Raw genomic sequence first — 27,446 nt, 5'->3', positions numbered from 1 at the left:
AGAAGCGGTCATACCTGAGAGACACCTACTTCAGAAAGATTGCTCGAGGCTTCCTTGACTTTTCACAATATCTACCTTATGCAAGTCAAGACACACATAACCAATGGTAAAACTGCTTGTTTGGAGTTGGAATCGCTCAATATTTTCTCTCACATAAACCATTCACAAGTTAGCTTTGATAATCTCTAATAACAGAACCACTACGTAAAAATCCAGTCATCTCTTCTGCATTTTGCTTGCTTCAAGAGCCTATTCTAACTGAAACAAAATGGTTTGAAGATTCCTTCTTCCTCACTGAAGCTATCTCTGACATCACTCAAAATGAACTTACCCATAAGAAAGTGTATTTTGGGCTATAAGATTTTACTAACATTATCCTTCTCGCGTTCTTTCAAGTGAGCATCTAGGATTTCCCCAAACTCTTCTCTCCCGAGAAGCTGGTAGGCGACCGACAGAAGCATTCCGATCATCGAATGAAAACGTTCATTTCCAAAGCAGAAGAGATCTAAGCCCAGCTCGTAGCCCTGGCCGTAGTCGCACTCATCGTTAGCAAACTGGATCAAGGTGATGATCTCCTGAAGGCTGTCTGAATATCGAGCTCTCACCTGCTCAGTTTCACTCTCAACGATCTTCTTCAGGATCTTCTTCAAGTCACCTAGGGTCAGAGGGGAAGGAGATACAGTTAAACGTGCTTTAGTGACCACCTGTCTATAAAGACCACATTTTTTGTTTCCCTTGAAAATGGTTTCCCATTGAAACATATATTAAAGGAACCTGTCTACAAAGACCACCTGTCTACAAAAAAACACTTTTTGTGTTTCTCCTGGGTGGTTGCTATAGACAGGTTTGACTGTACATCTTGAGAAAACGTCTTAAATTGTTATTTGCAGTAACGACAATCAACTAAATTCAGCTATTCATGAATACATAAAATGTAATCATATTGTAATTTACAGTAAGAACATGACAGTTACCATGAAGAATGGTCATATATTACAGCAAGAAACATAACTACTACAATTGCATGAACTTCCAAACAGTTGTCTTTGAGTAGCTTAAACAGATGTGAAAATATCCACAACTCAATTTAATCAACTTAAGAGAGGTTTGAAATTCCACTAGCTTACAGTACAAAACATATAATAACATTAGTGGGTTCTTGTAAAGTGCTCATGTCTGCCAGACTTGCCACTTTTAGTGCTCCACAATTATTACCCCAGGTTTAGCATGGCTAATATTAAATGTGCTCTAGCATTTCAAGGAATTCATTTCTGCCAGGTACCCATTTACCTCACCTGGATCTTGTGTGGCAAATAAAGATTGCCAAAGAACATTAGTGCCGAGGCAAGACTCGAACTGCAAACCATGTGATCCACAGTCCCGAGACATAACCACTAGACAACAACACCTCCACCTTATGTTATAGAATGACATTTGAATTCTGGTAGACCTGTCCAAGAGCCCTAAACCTCACTGAATTGTTTAATCCCAAGTTCAAACATCTTTTATTAAAAAAAAACACATTAACGAATGCAAGTTTGCCACCAATTTTACACTCCATAATAAGAAAAGACAATTACCATCTGTTTCTGGAAGTTCCCTGTAACCGACCCCCGTACTGTCCAAGGGTACAACGATTCCAGCCTTGTGGAATGTCTTAGTGACCACCTTCTTATCTCGACCTTTCATGTTCTTTGTCTTAGCTTCCAGAGAGTGGTTAGATTTCTTGGCCCACTCTGTCAGAGACTTATCCACCTTCTTCAAACCTTCTAACCTCTTCTTGTCCTTGGTCTGTTTGATCAGTCTATCTATGTGTAACCTGTGGAAGAGTTTAATAGAGAGGACAACTTTAAATAATAGAAAATAGACATTCACATCAAAGATTAAAGGGACTTGGTAACATTGTTCAGATGAGAGATAGTGGTGCTAAGGTAGTGACTTCAATGCTAGATGTACAATTAAAGATAATCTAAAAATTTGAGGGAAAACGGACCATTATTCATGGTACAACTTGGGAAAAACTGATCTGATCGATTTCTTAATTCTCCCAACTATATTATCACAATTTAATTACATTTTAGGTGAATGGAAATCATCACAAAGCAATAAAATGGCTCTACATGCCATTCCAGACATTTAAGTGTTGACAGATTTTTTATAGCCTGTTTTATGTCTTTTTTCCATGGAAAAACGGTTGGGGAAAATTCAAAAATTGTTGGGAGAATTTACTATTAATCACTGTTAGAGGGTGTTATACATCGACTCCTTCAAAGAAAACCATATATATCTTTGTGGTTTGAGAATTTTTTCAGGATTTTTTGCATGTCAGAGGGTTAGTACAGTAGAAGGAATAGTAAGTAACATTTTATACAAAAATTAAGCAATTTTTTAATCAACCTTCAACAATGTTACCATGTCACTTTAAGAGTTACATATTTGCCTCTGACTGCAAAAGTTCTTGATACAATAATAAATCTCTAACCGTGGAAAGGTTGGGTCTGAAAGTAACTGGTGGAAGTGTTAAAGTTACTTTGTCCCTTTTGCAGCCAACCTCAAATTCTGTAAAACTTGGCAGGAATTATGAATATGTCATGTATGTCCTATCTGTGAAATTTAAACGTTAGCAGTGTCCTCATATTCAAATTATGCAAGGAAACCCGTTTACTTGCTAGACTTAACTGTCAGACACTATTGAGTGACTGACTGGCTTTTTTTCTTCTTTGGTAATAACATACATGAAAAGAGTTGTAAAGGGTACATGAGCATTTGTCTACATCAATAACCCACTTCTTGTGATGGCCAAGATTAAACTGATTGAATCTTTGCGCAGCATAAAACGTATGACCATTCGGTACAATTGTCTGAAAATCAAGACTATTACATTTGGGCTCTATAGCCCTAAAGTCGATTTAACAACTAATAGTCATTATTTTCCCACTTAAAGACATTTTCAAGCCCCACCTTTTTAGGGAAGTTCTAAATTAGTACTATCTTTTAAATGCAATTGGAATTCAACTTTTTCATTTTTTGGCCTGCAAATGGGACATTTAAAGGGGATTGAGATGGATGGATCATGAGTTGAGAAAGTTAGATGATAAACCTGTGGGATTCAAAAGTGGATGGCATAAGAGGAAAAGGAAGACTGAAGGTTTCATGAGAAGATATGGTGAAGATAGAAAGCATCACGATTGGTCTAAATAAGGAGGATGCTCGAGACAAGAAGAAGTAGAGGGAGGATTTGTCATCATTGCGCAAAAGTCAGTAAACCCTCGTAAGAAGGAAAATACTGACTTTAATAAATGATGAAGGTGGTGATAAGTCTTGGATCTAAATTACGGGTGCAGTGGCAAGGCATGAAATAGGTCATCTTTTCACATTTCTTTGGTCTTGTCTCTCTTCCTCTCCCTCTCATTCTGTCTCTCTCGAATTTCTTTTCATTCCTTAACAGCTTAATCTGGTGAAAAATCCCCCCCCCCCCCAGGGTGTGCATGCAGAAGACTTTGAAAATGATATTTCAACAGTTTATGTTTGGTCCATACCAATGGCAGATGGAATAGTAAAGGGAAGTACCCCCATAACCTCTCAACCCCCCCCCCCCCTCAAAAAAAAGGGAGCCAAAAAAAGAAAAAGGTGAGAAGAGAAGTAAAAAATTATACTCACTTCACTGCAGCAAAGATATTCTCTCCCTGAGTTGTAATGGTACAGCCCTCTGTAGCTGAGTTTGACGCAATAAAAACTGGAACTTTCTGTGGTTCATCCCTGGAATATGAGAACATTGACTTTATTAGATTCAGCTAGAACATAGATCTAAACAGTTTTAAATAATGAATTCACATACAAGCTTTAGTAGGTTTGTGATCCTGCAAATCACTATACCATTGCTAATGAACGAGTCAATGTCTAGAGAATTAACAGGCCATTACAAAATAAATGTCCGTCCGCAGTGTAGAGATTATTTTTTTGATAAAAATGAATGATGTGCTTTGAGTATATTTGGCAGCAGAACCTGTGCAAAACAAAAATGTACATTTGCTGTGTGCAATCCAAAATGATGGTCAGCGATACAGTAAAACATCAAAATATAGTCTAGGCTCTCTGGAAGATTTTTTTGTTTACAATCTCCCAAATGTGATATTATCACATTGTTCCTCAAGAATTTCAGATTTTTCAATTACATGTACATGTATGGACACATCATATAATTTCTAAAAAAAGTGTAATAATGATAAAGGATTGAAACTTGAAAGAATCCCCACTTTGAAGAGGGTTTCTCTCTGTTTACCTTTGATGGCCTTCATAGAGAGATGACTATCAAACAACAAATTGAGACTAAATTACCTATAGTACCCCAGGTGATGTTGTTTCTTCTCGTCTCCTAGAAGCACTGTCTGAAACTCTGGAGGGTCGTAGAAGAACCTATGGTGCAATAAATAATTGGGTCTCTGACCTTTGACACATTTCAGCCTGCCTGCCATGACATCATACGGACCTCCAAGCACCAAGCCAATATCTTCTTTCAATGCTTCTACAAAAAAAATATGGGAATAGAAGAGTCAGGCAAACGTCCAACAACTGTCATTTTTAAGAATTAAAAAGAAGGGAGTGTCATTTGAAGAATGACTCAAAAACATGAGCAAGAGCATGAACCATGTAAAGGCAAAAACCTCTTAAATCTTAATTTCTTTTACAAATGGAAATTTAAGAAAAGTACAAAGATTATGATGGGCAAGGTGAAAAGGAAAATTGTAACTGGTCCAGGCGAATATTGATCTATATGTCTCTTCATAATCAAATGTTAATAAATTCCAAATGAGCAACTTTAGAAGTGATTAACAACATTAAAACAAAACAAGAAACACCCAAAATTAAACGCTACAGACAGGGTTGAATAGTTTCCATCAATGCCTTTATGTAATCTTAAGCCCCAGTCCCATATAAAGCCGGACCAGCACGGACGAGCACGGACCACTCCGGACCATCCCGGACCATGGTCTGGGGTGATCCGGGATGGTCCGGGATGTTTTGTTCAAAAAAGTGTGATGCTTTTAAGCTACAGTCCCATATACGTCCCGGACCGTCCCGGACCATCCCGGACTCCATCCGGGGTGATCCGGGATTCGGTCCGTGTTGACACCGTGTTGGCACCGGGGTGGTCCTGGATGGTCCTGGATGGTCCTGGGCGGTCAATAACTCACTCCCGGACTGCCACGGATCAACACGGACCGCCCCGGCGCCACTACGGATGACCCCGGACCCAGCACGGTGGCTACACGGATCACCCCGGATCAAACTGTTGTCCCGGACCGTCCCGGACCACCCCGGCAGTTTTTGACCGTCAAAAACATCCGGGGTCGACTCCCGGACCGCCCAGGACCATCCAGGACCATCCAGGACCACCCCGGTGCCAACACGGTGTCAACACGGACCGAATCCCGGATCACCCCGGATGGGGTCCGGGATGGTCCGGGACGGTCCGGGACGTATATGGGACTGTAGCTTAACTCTCACTTAACTACTTCTCCACTGAAAGGTATAAATAAAATCCCTTTTCATCTACAAAGGTGTAAAAGAGAGATTGTATAATCACCTGAAGGCTTGGCTGGATTGATGCTCTTACAGTAATCCCAGAAATCAAAGAAATCTTGTGGCATCTCAACTTTGAACTTTAACCTCAACTCTTCTTGGATGTCTATGTTTGGAGGAGTACCAGGGTTCTCATCAGCATCTAGAATAGTAAATATGGAAAGAATAGTCGTACTAAGATTTGAAAGTTAAGACTAATTGTGTGCATCCAAATGCTTGATTGAATGGTTGCAACAACTTGTTTGAACATTAAAAAAAAAAAAAAACACAACAACACTTATGCATACTTAATTCAAATACAACTATTTGGCTGATTCCCATACAAACTCTTCTCTATGATCCCACAAACTAAATCTAATTCATTTCAAATTTACCCTTCACACTGATAAATCACTCCTCCAACAGAAACAATAAGAACTCATCTAATTCATTTCAAATGGTGGCTCAGTCGTTAGAGCGCCCGCCTCATGAACGGGAGGTCGTGGGTTCGAACCCCGGCCGAGTCATACCAAAGACTTATAACAATGGGACCTTCTGCCTTCTAGCTAGGCGCTCAGCATATTAGATTGGAGAAGGGCAGTAATAACATATTATGTTATGCAGGGCCCGCTGGAAGAGCAGTTATATAACTGAAGTGGCTACCCTGGGTAAATAAAACATTATTATTATTATTATTATTATCTAGACCCTAGCTATACCTTCATTTTCAATTGGACAAGTTTCCTCCAACTCCTCTTCTTCAAGCTCTTCAGTTCTGCTAGGGAGCTGATTCTGCTCTTCACAATCCGCTTCTTGATCTTCAGACAGTTTTTGACGTTTTGATGGTTGACTTGTCAAATCCTGTGACATTTTAAAAGAATAATTTAAAACAGAGAAATATATTACTGATTAGGGTTCACATGACATTGTACTAGACTATTTCTACTTCCTGCATGGCGAGCTGGCTTGAAAGCTCAAGTAATATTATGACAATAATGGCAACAAATAAGCCTATTTATTATCCCATTGTAAAATGTTATAATCCAGAATACTTTTATTAACACATGTGTCATGACTCTTGTGACATTGTGCCTATTTTCATAAAATTTCATTATTCAAGTAGCCTAATATAAGGCAATAAGAATATGCAAATAGTCTAGAGTCGAGTCTATTTGAAACTCATCCTGAATTGAACATTGTTTGTAGTATTGACTATTGTACAATATACCATCAGGGCGCATTTGCGACAAACTACATTAATCAATTATTAAACACATCTCAGCTCACTCAACATCATTATGATTATCAACATTCTTTCTGATTAGTTAGGTTTATACAACACCTACGTGGATCCTTGTCATTTGATTGGAGGATTGTTGGTCACATGATATTCAATAGATGTTATATTGCACGGTCGTGCATTTTTGGTTATATGCGCCGTGCAATTTTGGTTATATGCAGCCTGCGTTCCTCTCAGCCGTGCGCGCGCGTATCCCTGCGTGTATCTGACGCGCAGGCAATCTGAATGTAATCGAGAAGGCTTGACTCCAACTTTAATTTATCTTTGATATAAGGAGTAAAGCATAATTTGTTGATAACGTTCTATTAGATCTTCTTCGATGTTGTATAAAACAAATAATGAATGTTTTTCATTCATTCAATGGTGCGAATATTTTCATTCGTTGAAAGATTAACGTTGATTCTATTCAACTCGGCTGACGCCTCGTTGAATAGAATGTTAATCTTTCAACTCATGAAAATATTCGCACTATTGAACTCATAACCATTCATTATTTGTATACTATTAGTATTACCGATTCATCCTCCTCCGAGGCCGAGTCCTCGTTTGTTCTCCTTGCTGGATGTTTGAATTTCTTGAGATGCTCCTCACTCTTTCGGTAACATTTCGCTCCATATTGACAGTTAAGGTTCTCTGCCATGTCAATCACTTTAATAAAGTCTAGGCTAGACTAATCTTTGTAATTATTAGCGCGAGTGTTCAACACAATTGTCCTTGGATTATGATCTGAACAACTTCAACATTCACTTTACATGTGTGGAGCTAGACCAAAACAATCCAGGCGCGCGCAATATTCAATACATAGCTCTTCTACAAGGATTAACCATTATTGATTAAATTATTTAAAAAATTTAATGAAAATAAACCAAGATCAAATCATTTACTGTACATTTTTATATAATTAAATTGCTTAATGAAGTGTTTTGCAAGAATTTAAGATAACAGTAATAAAATATATCATGATAGTATTCAATAATACCTCCTTAAAGACTTGGAAAAGGTCACTTGCTTTTATGGTCACCTGATTGATCCAAGATCGTGTATGGTTTACCGTTGACGTCATAGTTGCCTGGTTTCGGTCAACAGTTTTCTCGAGGATCCGGGAAAAGGACGATTATATTTTCAGCGAATTCTTACTATCAAGCATCATGGTTCGTATATTACTTGTGTTTTTGAATTTGTACATGTTAATGAATTAATGAATGTGTAGATTTGGAAAGCATTGATGCCGATATTTGCTAGTTTTGTAAACGTTTTTCATCATCCGTATTCCGTAATCATAACGAAACGGTAACTTCTTAAAGTAGCTTAGCCTTTATAGTGGCACTAGACTAGTGCACCGCGCCGCGGCTGCGGTGCCCTAAGGTACGGTAGTTTGTACACTTTCTACAATGTACGTGCCAGTATTAAATGATGTATGATCATGATGATGAGTACAAACTTAAGGGCAGACGTGGGCCATGTCGTGGGCTGTGGGCTGTGGAGCTAGCTAGCCTTCATCACCCCCTCCCTCCATTACCAGTTTGCAGGTGCATGCAATTGCAAACAAATTATTTTGTGAAACTTAATATGATGAATGTGAGTTAGGATTAAGCCAAGACTTCTTCTTTGTCGTTGTTTTCTTCTTTGTCTTACTTGTCTTCTTCTTCGTCTAATTCTTCTCCTGAAGTCGTCTCTTTTTTTCTCCTTTGTCATATTCTTATCCTTCTTCTTTTCCTCCTGCTCCTTCTCCTTCGTTTTATTTTTCTTCTCGTCTTCGTCTTCTTCTTCTTCGTCTTCTGTATGTGATGACAGATTGTCTAAACCATTTAAAAGACACTAGAGTAGAGTCTCCGGTTTGCGGCATCGCCCGGCTTGCGGCCAGGGGTATTTGTTTTAAAAACAAAATGAATATGACTCGATAATAATCATTGAAACCTACCGTGGACTCCACGGTAAGTTCTGCTTTGCCGAAAACGTCCGTAGCAGGTGCTCCTGTCGGTACGGAGTATCCGTCAGCGATGTCGGAAATCTACGGCACCAGTCGCCGATGAAAATTCCAGCAGGTGCTAACTTTTAAGTTAAGAGATCGAGGCATGACTAGATCAATATTGTAGCTCTATTTGTCCGATATTTGTCCGATTGGAGGTGAAATTTGATGTTTTTGTGGAAGTATGATGGCTGTGGTCTGTCTCCTATCGCAGATATTTTGATTGTGCCACCACATGGCCAGTTGCATGGGGTGGCCGCAAACCGGCACGTAATTACGTGTTTTTCTGGTTTGCGGCGGGGGGTGTTAATACACACATAACATGCGGGATCGTGTATGATGGTATGTGTGCTGATGTGTGTACCCGCTATGACCCGATAGTTTCTAGTAGTACGTACCCCCGTATGGGATGATCCATTCGAGGAAAAGGTGAAATTGATTCAGGGTTGTTTGATTTAAATCATGTCGATTTAAATCATGATTTAAATCGTGATTTAAATCACTTGATTTTTTTCAAAAAAATCACTGATTTAAATCAACTTTTATGAAAAAAATTAGTTTTCTCTATTTTCTCTTCTTCTTAACAGATGCTTTCAATGTAATCATTTTCATTTCTGTTCCACATGCTTTAGAGATACTTTAAAAGAATGATACACCCTCATGGAGTCTGATTTAACACCACTGTTTTATTTTCAAATTGTAAAACAAGCAAAACTGATGAAAACAACAAGTTTCTAACGAAGTAATGATAAATAACTCTCTGTATGTACACCAAACTGTTAAATCTTCAATAAAATAATATATAAAATCTACAAAGGTGCTCAAAGTCCACAACTTGGATACTTTTACAAAACAGCTGAACTACTTGTATGTACCTCCTTCTTGTTACTATTAATACCCATTCTTTCAATTACTTAAGTTGAAGGCATATGTGTACATTTGATAAGAATTACATGTATATTTGCATGCTTGTGTATTTTCTTATCAATACCCATACATTCAATTACACAATTTCAAAGTACACATGTATACTTAATAAGTAAGAATTTAAAAATGGGAAAGTTGCTGGGCAAGTGTTACTGTATGCAGCAATACAACTGCTGTGCTTGCTTGTTCATGTAATAGTTTGAAAAAACAGCACATCAATGATGTGGTGGACAGTGGTGCTTATCCTGCATCTTGCAACGAAATTTATTGAAGTTTTATTTGGAACTGAGGTTACACTGTAATGAAAACATAAAATGTGTATTTTGTTACAAGCATATCAGGAAGTCCCTATTGCAAATCTGGTTAAATATTACATTCAAATTAGATGTTAACGTACAGACTGATATAAAAATTTCAAGAGTTTAAATGTATACATAATACATAACATTACTTGGGCTTCCATAAAATGTTCCTCTCTATAATGCAAATAAATAAAAAAAAAATAAAAAAAAAAAATTACCTGTATATAAGTGGATTATTGTGTCAAATAGTACAATACACAATGTTCAAAAGACTACTTGACCACTATTATTGGTGTAAAACAGTTTAAATATAGTCTAAAACTTGTTAAGTGTGACCATTATTTTTCGTTGGAAAATTTTTAAAAAAATCTGATTTAAATCATAAAAATCCGATTTAAATAAAAAAAATCAACAACCCTGAATTGATTAAAACTTGACAAATTTACCGTAGCAACAGATAAACATGAGAATTTGGGTTACCCGCAGTAATTTGGTACATGCTTTCATCGTGACGTAGCGCATAAAGCTTTGTGACGTACGCGTGCCGCAAACCGGTAATGCGTGCCCGCAAACCGGGGAACTCGAAGCATTTCGAAACGTGGTCAATGCTGACCACGCTGTGGGTCAGTTAGGTTATTTGTGACTTCTATTTAATAAGTAAGTATATGGACTCTTTATTGAGGGTATTGATGAATTCTGTGAGTATTCCAATAAAAATAGAATCGGCAGTTCCCGCCGATCGGCCGCAGACCGGAGCCACTACTCTAGTGAATTATATTTGTTTGATATGTATTAGCCTTTTGGATTAGGTTAAATGTGTAGGGATGTAATGACTGTTGTAAATGATACTTTTATGTAAAGTTTATTTAGGGCCAGGTTAGTCTGGTTTTGGGATTAAGTTTAAAGTTAGCAATTGAAATAATGCTGCAAATGGACCATTGAGCAGTTGCCACCTGAGTAGATGTTGAAAGATCATATTTACGTCACTGGATGCTTTTCCATGCATCCAGTTTTGTCTATTGGTTTAGAAATGTCCATGAAGTCACCATTTAAATAATTTGTAATGCCTTCATTTTAGCCTGACTCCAAGTCTGCAGAGAAGGTAGCAGTGAAGGTGGTAGCAAGATGTCGACCTTTCACAGATACAGAGAAAGAGAAGGGTGCGTCAAGAATAGTCAAGATGTCTGGAGACAAGACTACATTGCAGAATCCACAACAGGGGGGTACTGGAAAGGTTTGTAAATTTTAGTCAGATTTCAGCGCTTTATTTTTATGATTTCAAAAAGTTTCCAAGTCTCATGATACTGCTGCCTCTCCTTCATGACCAGACATAAGTTGCCTATATTAGACTCATTTACCAAAGAAAACAGCAATCTTTTTCTATCAAACTTTTTGAACATTTTATCGGTATACAATTTGAAATACCATGATATTTATCAGCAATGCAATATTAAATGACTTCACCCCTAATTTGGCAATATTTCGTTATGCTATCTCAGTGGAATATATGTAATTTGGATGTATTTTGTTGAGCATGAGCATTTTCAAATTCATTGTAACATAAGTTCCGAGGGATACATTTATCTCTCACCTAGAGAAATTTCTCTGTTTGAAAAATTAGAATTGTTATAGTTTGTTGTATACATGTCTGTATCCTCTAGTCCTTGTAGACTTTATTGCATCATTGAATTTTGTCTTGAATACAGGAAACACTGAGATAGAACTAATTTACTAACTAGTATATGATCACATTTGTGTTTAATCACAATGTAGGAAGCTGTTTTTGCTTTTGATGCTAGCTACTTCTGGGACACAAGGACGGTGAGTATACTTTTACAACATTATACATTAGTTATTGAACTACTTTAGTGAGATCATAAAGTAGATACATATAAAGAGCTTTTATAATGGTTGCATGGATTTCTTATAAACCTCAGGATTCTATTCCTCAGATTCAATTCAATGTTTGAAAAAATATTGGCATGATCAAGCAACACAGTTTGAAATCATTTGCAAGTAAATGAGAGAGAGATCTAGGTGATATGAGAATGAAGCCTCTAAAATATATATCAACTGCTCATCTTGGCTACTATTATTTGTATTTTCCACTCTTTAATAAGTTTAAATTTATTAAAATGTGTAATTAATGAAAGCAGTATGAATGAAAATTACAAAAATGTAATAATTGTCAATATATATGTACATGAAAAGAATAATTATAAATTTCACTGTGCATTGCCAATTTAGAGGCTTTAATTATTATTTTTAATTAAATTGCTGTCATTCACGAACAACTTAAGATAATGCTGCATGTTTGCCTCAAGCTATCATATGTTAAGTGTTTGGGACCTGGGTGTGGTCCTTAGTGAGAGGCGTTGTTGCTCTCTCTGCATGTTTGTCTGTTTCTCTGTCTTGCTTTTTTGTTTGTCTGTGTTGCTCGTTGTCGTTTACTGTTACTCGTACACTGTAAATGTTAAAAAATTCCTCCAATGGCCTTATATGTATAAAGTAGTTATTGGTTATCATGATGTATAATAAGTTGAAGATTATTTCTATGAACTGTAGAGGTCTGGGAAACTCTCAGAAAAGAAAAGATGTACTAAACTATTTAAATGCAAAACATGCTAGCATTTGTTGTTTGCAAGATACCCACTTTGTGCCTGAGATAGAATCTGTTGTTAAGCAAGAATGGGATGGAACTTGTTTTTTTGCAAACAAATGCTCAAACGCTCGGGGGGTGGCGATACTCTTTGACGTAAATATTCAATGCGAAGTTAAAAAACAAATATGTGACAAAAATGGTAATTTCATTGCTTTAAGCATTTGTATGGGACAGTTGGAGTTTTCTTTAATTGCACTTTATGCCCCAAATGATGACTGTCCCATCTTTTTCCAAGAATTGGAGAATATTATATTAGATCTTAATGATCCTCTTGTAATTATGTGTGGGGATTGGAACCTACTTCAAGATTTTGATTCGGACTCTTGTAATTACGTTAGATTAAATAATAAAAATGCTCAGCGCAAAGTTTTGGAAATGAAGATCAGTTTTCATTTAATTGATCCATGGCGCTGTACCCATCCAGACATAAAACAGTTTACCTGGAGACAACCTAGTCCTTTAAAACAAGGGCGACTAGATTTCTTTTTGATATCAAACCAGCTATTTTCGTTAGTATCAGATTGTAAAATAATAGCTATAGATCTGATCATGCAGGGATTAGTTTGGATCTTATGTTCGGTACTGGTCTAAAGAGACACAAATATTGGAAGTTTGACAATTCTCTCTTAAAGGAAGAGCAATATGTACAAACTGTAAAGGATAAAATAAAAGAAATCACTTTAGATTATATTGAAAAAAATGATCAAGATGATACAAGGTTTGAGGATATTGACAAAAACAGTTGTAAATTTATTCTCAATGAACAATTTTTTTTTGAAATTCTTTTGATGGAATTGAGAGCATGTACTATTATATATGGAGTAAATAAGAAAAAAGAAATTGATAAAATAGAAAAACAATTAGAGGATAAGATCGAACAGTTGGAATTGAAGTTAAATTTGGGCATTAGTGATAAAGATAGCATATTAGAACTTAAGATAATGCAACTGAAATGGACTCGTATTTTCCAGTGATTTTTGCACTTCTGCTCTTGACATATGTACAATTTGTAATTCTAGATCAAAATATAAAACTAAGGGATCACTAAAAGGTGACACTAAAATAGCTGCTTAATAAAAACTGCAATTTTGTGTGAAAAAGTGACCAAGAGATGTTCCAAATCCATTTCACACACATGTGCTTCTTACACACTTTCATTGTTGTTTTGTTTTGTTTTGTTTCCTGCAGAGTTTAGTATACAAGGAGCAATGTGAGCCCCTATTGAAGAGAGCTATGGAGGGGTATAATGTCACCATCATTGCATTTGGTCCTACAAACAGTGGCAAGACCCATCTCATGTCTGGGCCTATGGAAGATCCTGGTCTTGTTCCTATGGTAACAGCATGTTCATTTTCAATCCATAAGACACATTTTACTTGCAGCCATTTTTCCTACTTAGAATGCATGAGAGCATCCAAAGTCACGTCATTCCTATTATATACTTGTGATTCACGTAGAGCTATATACAGTGCGTCCCAGAAAAAACTAAACCGAGAATTATCGATGTTTTACTTTTATATTTGATAAGTGACATATTTGGAAAGCTTAGATCCTCTTTCATTTGATGCAACTCATATAATGCATATTTCAGGCATGAGTGATTAAAATGAATTTTGAAGAGAGGAAACAAAAAAGTCATTTGGCGGAGGGTATCTGAAGTCAAGGAGAAAATCACATTTCTAAAAAGTTGAGTTTCTGCCCTTTCATATGACACCTCAATCAGGAAAAATGAGCAAGGAATCACAAAGTTCTGTTTGTTTAAAGGAGTGCTTGCATTTCCATAATTTTATCAAACGAATTTGTTTTCACTGGCTGCCTACCGTAGCAGCAAGCAATCAGCTGTAGACGAAAGACTCCATTTATGGCTGATTGTCAACGAAACGGTTGTCAATTCTGCTTAACACGTATGATTTTCCCCAACTTCTTTTTATTCCACTTGTAACTGATTTTAATAATCTATAGTCCCTTGGTTTGTGGTTTTCAGATCAATCGAAGTCTCTTCAAGCAGATCAAGAACTCCAAGAAGCAGTTCCTTATTACAGCATCGTTCCTTGAGGTAAGAAGCCACTATGCTGTCTAAATAGAACTTAAGTAGTGCTTTCAAGGACACTTATATCATGAACTTGTACACAGGGAGGGTATCTTTTAAAATGAAGTACTCAAAAGGGTTGATTTATATTGACCAAGAAAAAATATAGTCTAATGAGCTTGTATGAGCACTGGTATGTAGAGGTTCAACATCAGGCTTTCAGTCAGAAGGGGGAATGTTTGAATACTTGTCTGGTGGTTAATTCCTTAAAACCAGGCACTTCATCAACAATTGTCTCTCATTACCCAGGTGTAGTAGGTATAGGTACCAAGTAACATTCATTCTTTGAAATGCAGGGTATGCACTGTGCACCCATGATGGCTGATGGAGCCAAAGTCATAAACAACCCCATCCCTCATCATCCATCCCTCATCATCCATCCCTCATCATCCATCCCTTATCATCCATTATCACCATCCATCCCTCATCAGTTTAGTTTCAGTTTGGTTTCTTTTATTTCACATGGAAAAAACACACAATACATTAACAAAACATAGCATATTTACAAAATTGATATTCGTGAACAATGAAGACATCTACATAGCATAAGTTTGTATGGCATTTACACTAAATAATTTCAAAAATTACATGTGAAAAAAGGAACTTAATAAAAAGCATATAGCTTTTAGAATTTAAATTCCTCAAAATAATTTTGACACAGTGTCATTCATAGTAAGGTAGAAGTATAATAATACAAAAAGCAAAGTATACAGACAAAAACAATGAAATGATATGGATGATATGTAAGAAAGAAGAGAAATAGGAAGAGAAGGTAAAGCATGGGGGTCAGAAAAAGAATGAGGAGAGAGAAAAGGAAGTTTTTAGAATAGAATGTTTAAGGTCATCATCATCCATCCCTCATCATTAAAAACAAAAATGAAAACCCATAGAGATGAAATTAATGATTCATGCTCCTCAGAACAAAATGTGATTATTCCTGTATTATTGTGGCACTTTCTGATGATAATTGTTATCTTTTTTTCCCTTTGTTTTGCATGTAGGTGATGGATGAACACATGACTGATTTGCTGAACCCACACACAGATGATATGCAGATCAGACAACACCCTCAGATTGGAATGTAAGTGGTGTTTGATAAGATGAAAAATGCATTGATTGTCAAGTTATCCCATAAAATATTGAATTTAGCGAGCCATGAATGTTTAGAAATTTTGATCATTGGCTTGCTGCTCAATAATTATTATAATAGTCTGGGTTTATATAGCACTTATACATATACAACGTCTCTATGCTTTACAGAAATATTATCACTCCGGTCATATAGGATTCTTGCTTGCCCACACGCAACTTATATATGCACATTCTCCTCTCCCTGGGGAGCATTCTAGCCAGGCGCCATTTTACAGATGCTCACAATTCTGAGCAAACTACATTGACTTTCCCATCCTACAGGGTACCCATCTAACACCTTGGCGGAGAGGAGCAATCTCATGAAAGGACACAAGTGACATGCTGGGGATTGAACCCACAACCTTTTCATCTTCAGTCAAGTGTTACCGCTCACCTATGAGACATAGTTTGTAAAAATGATTCTTAAATTAAATCAACATAGATTATTGTTTTAGATTATGAGAATTCAGCTGTTAGAAATTGCAAGTGCATGATGCCATTATGTGTAGAGGTATTGTGGTCCAGTGGATAAATCTCTGGACGACGAACCACAAGGTACGGGTTGAAATACTAATGTCCTTTGGCAAGACATTAATATACATTTGCCACACTCTATCCAGGTGAGGTGAATAGGTAACGTGCCAGACATGAGCGCCATACAAGATTTCACTAGTATTATTGTTATTATTATGTGAAACTGCCATTTTTATATGAACATTGCTTTTCAGATTTGTTGATGGTCTGTCGGAGCTTGTAGTGAAGAGTGGTGAAGATTTGTCTCGATACTATGACCAGGGTAGCAGGGCTCGCAAGATGGGTGCAGCTGATATCAAGGCACATAGAGCAAGGTAAAAACAAGCTTTCTCTCTCTTACTCCCCCTCCCCTTGTCCTCTTTCCTCTCCCTCTCTCTCTCTCTCTCTCTCTCTCTCTCTCTCACTCTCTCTCCCTCTCTGTTTACCCCACTCCGGCCACCCTTCACTCCCTCTCTCTTTCTCTCTCTTTCTCTTTCTCTCTCATTTTTTAAATACTTGTCCATTTTACTCTTTGTCTGCCCTCTTTTTTTTACCCTGCCCATCATGTTACTCTGTCTAGCTGTCTTTCTTCTCTCTTAATGTGAGGTCAAATTCTGAAAATGATCTGATCTTTAATGATAGTGAAATGATATCAATTGTCAGAACAATTCAAATTAACGATAATTCATTGATCAATTACTGCGCAAGGCTGGCTGTGTTCAAGTTTAGTGAAAAGAGACATCTGCGTGTGTAACCACCAACGGTAAGTTTGATTTCGCGCAATTTGAGTTTGTTATGACAACTAACATAATTTTCCTTTAACAAGAAAAATAACCTTGTTTTAAGAATACAGCCCCTGATTTTGTTTTCTGCTTCACCCTCTTACATTTCCTCCTTTTCACCCACAGTCTTGACTCTTCATTGACCCTATTCTTGTCTCCTTTCTCCAGGCTTTCCCAGTAGACCTATATCCCTCTCTGCCACTTCTTTGCTGTCTCTCATCAGCTGCCCCCTCTGATTACTGCCTTTTGTACCTAAGTACTATTTTACAATCTGTCAGTTCTCAGTTTGTTTATACTCTTTAGATTTCTATCCTCTGTCCTTTCTCTACCTATCTCCTTTTTTTCATATTTTCTCTTCATCCAACATTGAAATCATTTTCCCTTTTCATGTGAATGTGTAGTTAGCTTGATTCATTTGTCACACAATTGTCCATTACAATGATCCTCAACTCATTGTGATATTTTCCCTTAGGGCTCATGGTATCTTCACTATCAGTATCGAGCAGAGAGGCGGAGATGGAGGAAAAGGACTGAGGAGCAAGATTGTATTGGCTGATCTTGCAGGTATATATCAATTGCTGTTTGTTTGTTTTGTTTTATTTATTCACTATGTAAAGTAATTGTTTACGGATAATAAAATTCAGTGGGTTACATCGAGATACACAGTAGGAACAGTGCATAAAAAAAAATGTTTGAAGCGCAACGTCCTTAAGATAACATAGTTGATACTTATTAGGTCTATATAGAACATGGCTAATTGAAATAAGACATTCTGTAATATATTGCTGACATGTTAATCTTTTCATAAATTCATACAGTAGATGTTTCTTAAATGTAGGAAACATGTATTCATAATTTTGATTGAATATGATATACTAGACTTAAGATCTTTCTTCTTTGTCATGTTTTTACTTCTGCATCTGCTTGACATTTTACAGTCCTTGTTTAGTTTTATGCATTTTCGTATAATTTGGAACTATATTACATGTATTTCCTTTGCACTTCAGACTTTGATTTCAATCTATCTGTTTTTGTTTTTTGCTTCAGGTTCCGAAAGCGTACAGAGTAAAGACAAAGGGTAAGAAATGAGCAATGAAAGTACTTCATCTGTAGGTTTTAAAATCGACTTGGAGTAAATTTCTTAAAAAATTAAGATTAAAAAAACATATGTATGCTTGAGTTTCCTGAACAACTTGAGATATACATGTATGTACTAGATTTGGGAATCAAAAGAAAAATGTCCATATGTTAATATGACTTTCAAGTACTTTTATACAAAGTGTTTTGGGAAAAATGAAGAAAAAAAGGGCAATAATTTACATGTTTATCTAAATTTTCTTCAGTATGAATGTGATGAGAGCATCTTCAAGGGAAATTATTGATGTGGTGAGAGTGCATTGTGCAAGGAAGTTACATAATTGTTCTCATTAATTTTTTCTTGTTTCATCTCTCTTCTCAGACTTGGTGCCCTAGGGGACGTGATAAGTGCCCTTGGTGATCCTCGTAAGAAAGGGGGTCATGTACCTTACAGAGAGTCAAAGGTCACAAGGTTACTTCAGGTAATTTGATAGTTTTCTCATTCACCACTTCCCATCCCCTCTCTCTCTCTCTCTCCCTCTCTCTCTCTCTCTCTCTCTCTCCCTCTCTCTCTCTCTTTCTCTCTCCCTCTCTCTCTCTCTCTCTCTCTCTCCCTCTCTCTCTCTCTCTCTCCCTCTCTCTCTCTCTCTCTCTCTCTCTCTCTTCTCTCTTGCTATCTCCCTACCTATCAATATGGTGATCCTCGTAGGAAAGGGGGCCATGTACCTTACAGAGAATCAAAGGTCACACGTTTACTTCAGGTACGTCCTTTCTCTCTATTACTCTATTGCAACTTCGCTTTTGAATATGCAATAATTTTCACAGATTTCTTAATATAATTCAAGATAATATTTTGTTAGTCAATTAATGATATCTCCTCTAGGCCATTTTTGTGATGTATTAAGATTCATGAGAGTTTACTAATCGCAACAAGCTATTACATTCACCTGTTGATTGAATGTAGTTCAATTGTCAGAATGTGAATTGCATACATTTATTATTGCAATGTAGGGCAAATATGGGTTTTCCTACCTAATAACATATACTGTACGCAATTTGCATTCTGATCATTGAAATTTGATTATCCATATCAGGTGAATGAAAGAATTTGTAATGAGGCCCTTCACAAAATAGCCTATATATAAATGAAACTACTACAAGGCAAATAAGGTCTCACCGATATATGTTATCATGTGAGTATAAATTCAATGTCATATGAACCTTCTCTATATCCCAGGATGCCCTTGGAGGTAACGCCCACACGCTGATGTTTACGACCATATCTCCATCTGATACCTGCTACAACGAGACACTGACCACCCTTCAGTACGGTCAATACTGCAAGAACGTTATCAATCACCCAGCAATAAATGTGGTATGTCATCCAGCCTCCTTGCTCATCTCAACTCAATGAACATGTTTACAATGCTTATAGGATCAGTAATTTGTATATATCGTATATTGTATATAATCTTAAATGTATCTTGTATGTAAGTTGTGTTGAAATGTATTCATTAAGCTTTTGCCTTTCCTTCTTTATTGCTTTAGTTAAACTATCGTATTTGGTATCTGAAAGATAATGCATGTTATTTCAACAACTGGTCAGAAATTAAATGTTTTTAACTTTTTTTTTTGGTAGGATGATAGTGAACGACTGACCACTCAGCTTCGTGAGGAGATCTCTCGTCTGAGAGAGAAGCTGACCGGTACATCACTCACTGAAGCAGGCAGCAAAGAGGAGGTGGCCAAACTACAGGTCAGTCAAAATGAAGTAGGGTCATTGTTTGCTGATGATGACCCATAGCATGGCGGGGTGTATTGATATTTCATGATTTCAGTAAAAGAAAATTAACCATCAACATCAAAGATAAAGGAAATAGAATATTTCAAAAACAATGTCTGATGTCCTGTCAAATAAAGTGATGTGAATTCAACAAGACAGTGAAGTACCTTTTTTCACAGTGGGCCAAAAATTGGGGATGCAGTTGATAAACAATGATGGATGGTTTATACACAAACTTATTTACAGTATCAATGTTTTCAGTACTTTAAAAGCAGTTGTAGCCTTCTGTTTTATTTTCTACAATGTGTGTCCTTGTGCCAACGCAGGTGGACAATTCAGCATAGAACTGTAATATTCTACATTAAGCTTGTTAGTGTGAAACATTGCTTTGAGTGTTGTTTTTTTTTGCCTCCAACAATTTAAATTTAGCATTAATTTAATTTTAAATAATTTCTGTTCTCCTTTCTGCTTCTCCCAATCAGGATTTGATCAAGGATCTTCAGATTGCTAAGCGTCAGGGATGGGAGGAGAAGGAGAAACTATCAACTCAGTATGAAGAGGAGAGAAGAGAGAACCTGGCCAAGAAGGTATCACACAAACATTAACTCTTCGGTCCCTTCATTCGCTTCTCTGCATAGTCGCATGTTTTCCACATGTGCTATTTTGCTTAAAGCAATAGCACTAATTGACTGAAGGATTACTTTGTGTAACACAATGGCTTTGCAATATTACCCATATATATCCAGTCTTGATTAGATCCATGATAACCCTTTTAACATAGGTATGAATTAATCTTATCTATAATAATTCCAATTAGAACCAAAGAAAATTCCTATACATGTATATGAATTATTAAGATCAATATGTTAGACATTTGTATCTCCTCCAAAACTCGAAATTTGTGCAACCAATATTGCCGTAGGTTTCTCTCATCATCACAAAATACTATGCACCTTAAATGGGTTGATATTATGATGATCGAAGATAAAATGAGATGAGATTTTTGTTTTCCCTACAGGGTATCTTGCAATGGGTGATGGCTGAGAGTGTACATAGAGACAACAGAGAGATGCAGGAGCGCATCTTACTCATGCAGAAGGAGAAAGATCAGGTAAGGTAAAAAGAGAGAGGAATCCAGATGAGGGATGAATGATGAGGGATGGATAAGTGAGTCATGGCTATGTGTAGAGAGATGAAATATCTGCTAGATTGTTCAAGTGTCGCTATGAAGGTTTTGCTTTTAGCTTTTTTCCCTCGATGATAGGCTTTGACTAGCTCAAGTGATTGCCCCTACTCTGCATTGTGACTATTTATTGAAATTTATTGGCCGTATTTACTTTTCTTACATGTTTCCATTTTTCATGTGTTTTACTTCTTTTCTTTTCTTTTTGTAGCTGCAACATGAATACAAAGAGAAGCGATCATTGGTTGATCGACTGAAGGAAGACCTACAAGCCAAGATTGTGGACTACACCAATATGGCTGAAAGTGGTAAGATTATCAATTAATTACTAAAGCTTTCTTCCAGTTTATAGAGATATAAAACAATTATATTATTTCTACCCCTTCTCTTTCTACATTATAAACTTACCCTCTAAATGCTCCCTCGGAATAGGATAGAGTCCTTTCAGTAAAACTGTACTTATTGTAAATCAACTCTTACATTTTCTTATTCTGTTGAGCTGTATTTCCATACAAGTTGGACGGTATAGAACTTTTTATAAATCTACGTCTGTGTTTGTTTCTTCACAGGGAAGGGGAGTGACTCCGAGACCAAGGCTAGAGTGAATGCTATCCACGAAGTTAAAGAAATGATCAAGAGAGAGAGCGAGCATCTGAAAGATGTCAAACAGAGACTCAAGGAGCTTCAAGAAAGACAGAAGAGGGAGAAGGAGGTGAGAGACATGGAGAAATATATTCTTGAAATCTGTGCTGTACTTGACCTCATGACCTCTGTCTGTAAATGTATTCCTAAAATTACCTTTCCCATAAGGCCTAAAGAAAAAAGATGTTGTACTGCTCTTTAGGTGCCAAAACATGGGTTGGTCGGTGGAAAAAAAAGAAAAAAAACTTAAAAAAAAAAAAAAACTCCCTCTTTGGGCTGATATTTTTCAGTTTTGAATGCTTTAATAGATTTTTTTCTCTAAAACACAGTTAAAAAAACACACCTTTTTTATAAATGCTGACCGTAGATTTCAAGATTTTCAATACAACATCTTTTTTGTTTAGGCCTTATAGACCCTAATAAAGTTACACAGTCCTTTCTAAGCATGGTAAATGTATATTTCTTCCAATTTATTTGTTATTTCTCCTCTGACCCTCTTCATAATCATGACTTTTCTCCTATGTTACATGTATTACACTCTTTCACTGTTGTGTATTTTAAAATATTTGTTATTGTCCAGTTTTTATCTGCATACCCACTCTTAATCTCATGGGCCTGGACATGAAAGGCCATTACAGTGTTATCATGACCTCAAATTTGAAAGGAGAGGTACAAATCCAAATATGGAAATGTCAATCGTACTATTGATAACTGAGTTCTTGGAAATCTCTGTTGACTTAAGCCACTCATACCTTAATCTAAACTGTTTACAATATATTTGTATAATAATCCTATGAAGAAAAAAAAGGTTTACCATGATATGTCAGGATATTAACCTTCATTTGATTTGTTTTCCTGCGTGCAGGACATGAGAAGCCAGCATGCTGATTTGCATCACAACTCTGACCTGCGTCGTCTGGCCCGTGCAGAGGAGCGGAAGCGCATGGAGGCGGAGCATGCTCTCTCGTTAGAGGAAGAACTTGAGAGAATGCGGATGGAGATCGATCACCAAAAGGCAGAGATTCAGGTATGATTAATTCAACATTCATGACAGTTACCTTAAGTGGTGTAACCGCTCTGAATTTGAACAAAACTATTTCAATACTATTAGAAACAATAGGTAACAAAATAATTACAAAGTACATGTATCATATGGAAAGCTAGACAGACAAGTCAACATTTGCTAGTCTTCCTTGTTTATTAAATCCTGTGGTACAGGAAAGTAAAATTCCCATTTTAGATATGTATATGTAGAGGTCCATCGGACTGTGAACGACATCATGGTATTGGGTTCAAATTCCTGTCGCAGGACTACTGTCCTGTGGCAAGACATCAATCTACATTTGCCACACTTTACCCAGGTGAAGTAAATGGGTCAGAAAGTCATTCCTTAAAATGCTTGAGCACTGTAATAGTAGTCGCTCTAAAGACGGGGTAATAGTAATGGAGCACCAGGAGTGACAGTGCATGAGCGAGACATGAGTGCTATACAAGACTCCACTTATATTACTATGCAGAAATTCATTAGAATACTTGAAAATATTTTTAAAGACTTTTGTTCAAAATAACAAGCTTAACTATCATCACCATCATTAACATCACATTTATCTTACTCATCATCATTGTCAATACCAACATAAGGACAGCAATTATAAAAAATCTAACATTCTGCTCTTGTGCTAGCTATCCTAGCTAAGAACATAATACCAGCATAGGGACAGCAATTGAAATTGAACATTCCGCTCTTGTACTACAGTCAAACCTGCTTTAGTGATCACCTGTCTACAAAGACCACCTGTCTACAACAAGCACATTTTTTGTTTCCCTTAATTTGAAATGGTTTTTCATTATAACATTTACTAAAGGAACCTGTCCACAAAGACCACCTGTCTACAAAGACCACTTTTTTTATTTCCCTTGGGCGGTCGCTATAGACAGGTTTGACTGTATTAGCTAAACAGCATGAGGGCAGCAAATAACATCTAACATTCCCCTCTTGTGTTATTAGCTAAGAACAGCCAATGGTGGCGCTGGATACAACCAGGAGCAGTCCATGCAGATTGAGATGAGTCTCGTGAAGGAGAGAGAAGAACGTCGGGTCGTTACCATGCAGCTCCAAGCTATGGATGCAGAGAAAGCTCTTCTCATTGCTGAGCTTGACGAGGCGTATCTTAAGCACAAGGAGGAAAACGAGATACAACAGCTGCAACATTTCCAGGTCAGAATTTGAAACTGAATAATTGGATGTTTACATTGTATTCGTTGCCTATGTAGAGGGACCCATTTCTCTTACTTGGAAAAGCAACAAGATATAAAATGACGCCCTTTTTTTATATAAAGTATCTGATTTTAATACAACAGCTACAGCGTATCCAGGTTAAAATTTGAAACTGAATTATAGAATGTTTACATTGTATTCATTGCCTATGTAGAGGGATCGACCCATTTCTCTTTCTTAAAGCAGCAAGAATAATGAAGCCCCTTTTAATATAAAGCATCTGATTTCAATGAGCATCATAATTAGATATACATGTACACATGAATAGGAATTCAGGCAGATATCTTATAAAATGTTAACTCTTTAAATTTTCTTAAGAAAAATATGATTCATGTTTTAATGTATTCACCTGTTAAATCTCTATTTCACAAATTTGCAAGAAATCACTTTCTAAAATGTATTTGAATATTCTTCTCTTTGACAATCCGCTCCTTATTTCCTTCAAGCATGGTGGCTCAGTGGTTAGAGCGCCTGCCTCATGAACGGGAGGTCGTGGGTTCGAACCCCGGCCAAGTCATACCAAAGACATATAACAATGGGACTTTCAGCCTTCTAGCTAGGCGCTCAGCATATTAGATTGGAGAAGGGTAGTAATAACATATTATGTTATGCAGGGCCCGCTGGAAGAGCAGTTTCATAACTCAAGTGGCTACCCTGGGTAAATAAAACTTTATCATATTATTATTATTATCTATCGCTCATTCAGACATTCCGTAATTACCGTGAGGCGTTTGAAGAGCAGAAGATGGCCCTGGAGCAGAGGTACCGGACTCTGCTAGAAGATGCTATCCAGGATGCGGTCTTTCTCTCTGCTCGGAACTCTGAACTAGAGCAGGAGAATCAAGCCATCAGACAAGGTAAGAGTCTGCTAACAGAGGATAAATATGATGCTTGGCAATAGGCACGCTCACAGAGCTCACAAAGCGCAATGAGCACCGAAAGGTGGACCTGTGCGCTATACAAGTAGCCACTATTAATATTATTATTATTATAACAATAAGTGTGATTTGGATAGCAAAGCAAAGATCAATTTTTTTATTTTTTTTGGGGGGGGGGGGCGACCATTCACACATGTCAATTTAGAGTGAATTGGATCACGATGCAAAAAGCTTGAGGCGACCATTCACACTCATGGAGAATAGTCACTCGACAGCAAGAATGCCAAACTGCACATGCGTGAATCTCGAAGATATGCGCGCTTGGAATCCTGGGATTAAATGAATCGATTTTAAATTCTCAATACCGCCCATTCACATACATAGGGCCTGGCAAACTATCCCGATTATTCTGAAAAAATTGCAAGACTTATAGTTACTGCTAATTGGATCACAATGCGAATCGCGAAGATCAGTGAAATTATTTTGTCCACGCACGAAGACAAAAACAATTGGGAGAATCGTATTCTAAGCTAACATATATCTGTCGTCTGAGGTGGGAAAATAAAACAAGTAATCAAAGAAAGACGGGTGAAATATATTGGAAGTGCATGTATTGAAGCTTTTTGCATCAAGAATGACCTCTTTTTTGTAAAAAATCAGTGTATAGTATGGAAAATCCTATAATCCTTGTATTTTCTCTTTGATAGATGTTGCTGAGTTGAAGGACAAGGTTTCTATGATGGGAGGCAGTTCTAGGAGTAGGCCATCCTCAGCAGCAAGCATACGCTAGATCAACAATCCTCAGGTTAACACCCGCAACCATGGAGAGAATTGACATGGGATGTGGTATATAAATAAAACAAATATTGACTGCTTATTTTTTCGGGTCATTGTTAAAACTATAGCTCCTTGGTGATCTCGAGGCTGCACTATGCCAGTACAGTACAGAACAGTTTGAGATCACCTTGGACGATAGATTTGAACATGCCCCTCAAAGCAGTCAATAATTGTATCCTGTCCTTTCAATGGAATGAAAGGCCAGTTATTCATTTATTGGCATCGGTGGTAAATGTAGTACCGTATACTGTCTTTGAATGCAAAGAAGAGAAAGGATGGTTTGGGTAAAGTTGTGGTAATAATGTATTTATAATTTACATATTGTCAAGAATAGACATCATCAACTCATTAGAGGAATCAGAATTTCTAGGCAGAAGCCTCTGTATATTGATACGTTGTCTGTTCAGATCCAGAAGGGCAGTAACAGTGTGTTGAAGTATATGAGTTGTTTTGAATAGATTTTGTTGTATCTATTGTATATTAAGCAGAAACTAGCCGCATAGGCTTGGAGATAGTAGACTTTCTGTGGACCTAACAATGTCCAACCTATTAAAGGCATCATTTAACAAAGTTAAATCTGAGATGCATGGCCCTACGTGGAGACAAAGTACATGGCCGATATAAACAGGTGGCCGATATACACAGGTGGCCTTTATATAGAGGTGGCCACGAAAACAGGTTTAACTGTATCTCTTTTCTTCTCCTTTGAGTATATCAATTGCTTCAGACATTTACTTGTTCTGTATCATTATGTATTCTAATATGAATTCATATTTGTACAGTACAGTTGAATGGTGTGGTAAAATAATCTCTAGAATGATATCTATTTCAACAAATCACAGCAAGAAAACTCAATGGTGTCTCTGTATGTTTAGATAGATGTGTGAAAATTATTGTTTATTCATGTGCGATAAGGACTTGAGAAAAAGGTTAACTTGGATTTGTATAGATACAGAATACATTCTTTTATATTAATCACGATTAGCTATTTTTAATGAATTTTTCAATAGAGAGATATTATATTTGGCTTATCATGTGCTGAGAATTTTTTTTTCAAAACATGGTTTTGGATCATGAAATGTACTGTAAAAATCACCTTGGCTATCAATAATTTTGTCCAATGATTTATGCAATTGCTTTTATAATCACCTTGATAAGCAAATTCTAGTGTGTTCTATGACAGTTCCGTCCTTTTATATGTATAATACAGTATATGAATTTTTAAATCTATTTTTGATAATCAGTGTTATTGTATATCTTCAATTCCATCCAAGTTCTTGTTTAATTATATTTCTTTAAATCATGTTTGTTGTGAGTTCTCTACATCCAATTATATTGAAATGAAACTTAATTGTTTATTTTGTAGAAAATCTATTTAAAAATATTTATTGTAAATTGTTTACTCATAGATGTATATTTACGACTCTACGAACTTATACTTGTGTGAAAAATGTTTTATCATGTAGATATCATTGTATATGTGATGCGTTCTATCCAACGGTGTAGTGCTTTCTCAGATCAAAATTATTAC

At 36.7% G+C, this 27,446-nt stretch overlaps 2 protein-coding genes across 3 annotated transcripts; one reads left to right on the top strand and one right to left on the bottom strand.

Annotated features, from left to right (window-relative positions):
- Nucleotides 1-140: 140 nt before the first annotated feature.
- On the bottom strand, nt 141-7,638 carry LOC584680 (histone PARylation factor 1). The gene is made up of 7 exons (XM_784534.5): nt 7,377-7,638; nt 6,282-6,423; nt 5,588-5,725; nt 4,339-4,525; nt 3,661-3,759; nt 1,581-1,819; nt 141-655 (listed from the first exon to the last, which is right to left on the bottom strand). The coding sequence occupies exons 1-7, from the start codon at nt 7,500-7,502 to the stop codon at nt 354-356; spliced, it is 1,233 nt and encodes a 410-aa protein (XP_789627.1). The 5' UTR covers nt 7,503-7,638; the 3' UTR covers nt 141-353.
- Nucleotides 7,639-7,885: 247 nt separating this feature from the next.
- On the top strand, nt 7,886-26,237 carry LOC576465 (kinesin-like protein FLA10). 2 transcript variants are annotated; one of them, XM_030981155.1, is made up of 21 exons: nt 7,886-8,013; nt 11,139-11,294; nt 11,834-11,881; nt 13,911-14,057; nt 14,707-14,778; nt 15,813-15,892; nt 16,671-16,790; nt 17,710-17,801; nt 18,285-18,315; nt 18,697-18,752; nt 19,032-19,075; nt 19,552-19,689; nt 19,954-20,070; nt 20,580-20,684; nt 21,116-21,208; nt 21,492-21,588; nt 21,850-21,992; nt 22,788-22,949; nt 23,931-24,140; nt 24,907-25,057; nt 25,786-26,237. In XM_030981155.1, exons 1-21 carry the CDS (start codon nt 8,011-8,013, stop codon nt 25,866-25,868), a joined length of 2,148 nt encoding a protein of 715 aa, XP_030837015.1. In that variant the 5' UTR covers nt 7,886-8,010; the 3' UTR covers nt 25,869-26,237. The 2 variants fall into 2 exon arrangements, with proteins under 2 accessions (XP_030837015.1, XP_030837014.1); XM_030981154.1 differs by lacking the exon at nt 19,032-19,075 and having other exon boundaries at nt 18,697-18,796; nt 25,786-26,235.
- The last annotated feature ends 1,209 nt before the right edge of the window (nt 26,238-27,446 follow it).

Source organism: Strongylocentrotus purpuratus, unplaced genomic scaffold, assembly GCF_000002235.5.
Source record: "Strongylocentrotus purpuratus isolate Spur 01 unplaced genomic scaffold, Spur_5.0 spur5_scaffold_11, whole genome shotgun sequence".
Taxonomy (NCBI): Eukaryota; Metazoa; Echinodermata; class Echinoidea; order Camarodonta; family Strongylocentrotidae; genus Strongylocentrotus; species Strongylocentrotus purpuratus.
Note: the sequence above shows the minus strand (reverse complement) of the source record. Positions and strands in the feature narration are given on the sequence as shown.

What these genes read in the sequence shown, in the direction of transcription:
- LOC576465 (XM_030981155.1), top strand. An exon ending in TGTATTGGCTGATCTTGCAG is followed by an intron (nt 17,802 to 18,284) that starts GTATATATCAAT and finishes TTTTTGCTTCAG; the next exon opens with GTTCCGAAAGCGTACAGAGT. An exon ending in AACAGCTGCAACATTTCCAG is followed by an intron (nt 24,141 to 24,906) that starts GTCAGAATTTGA and finishes TCGCTCATTCAG; the next exon opens with ACATTCCGTAATTACCGTGA.
- LOC584680 (XM_784534.5), bottom strand. Translation starts at nt 7,502, where the DNA reads ATGGCAGAGAACCTTAACTGTCAATATGGAGCGAAATGTTACCGAAAG. An exon ending in AATATCTTTGCTGCAGTGAA is followed by an intron (nt 1,820 to 3,660) that starts GTGAGTATAATT and finishes ACTCTTCCACAG; the next exon opens with GTTACACATAGATAGACTGA. An exon ending in GGAACTTCCAGAAACAGATG is followed by an intron (nt 656 to 1,580) that starts GTAATTGTCTTT and finishes CTCTGACCCTAG; the next exon opens with GTGACTTGAAGAAGATCCTG.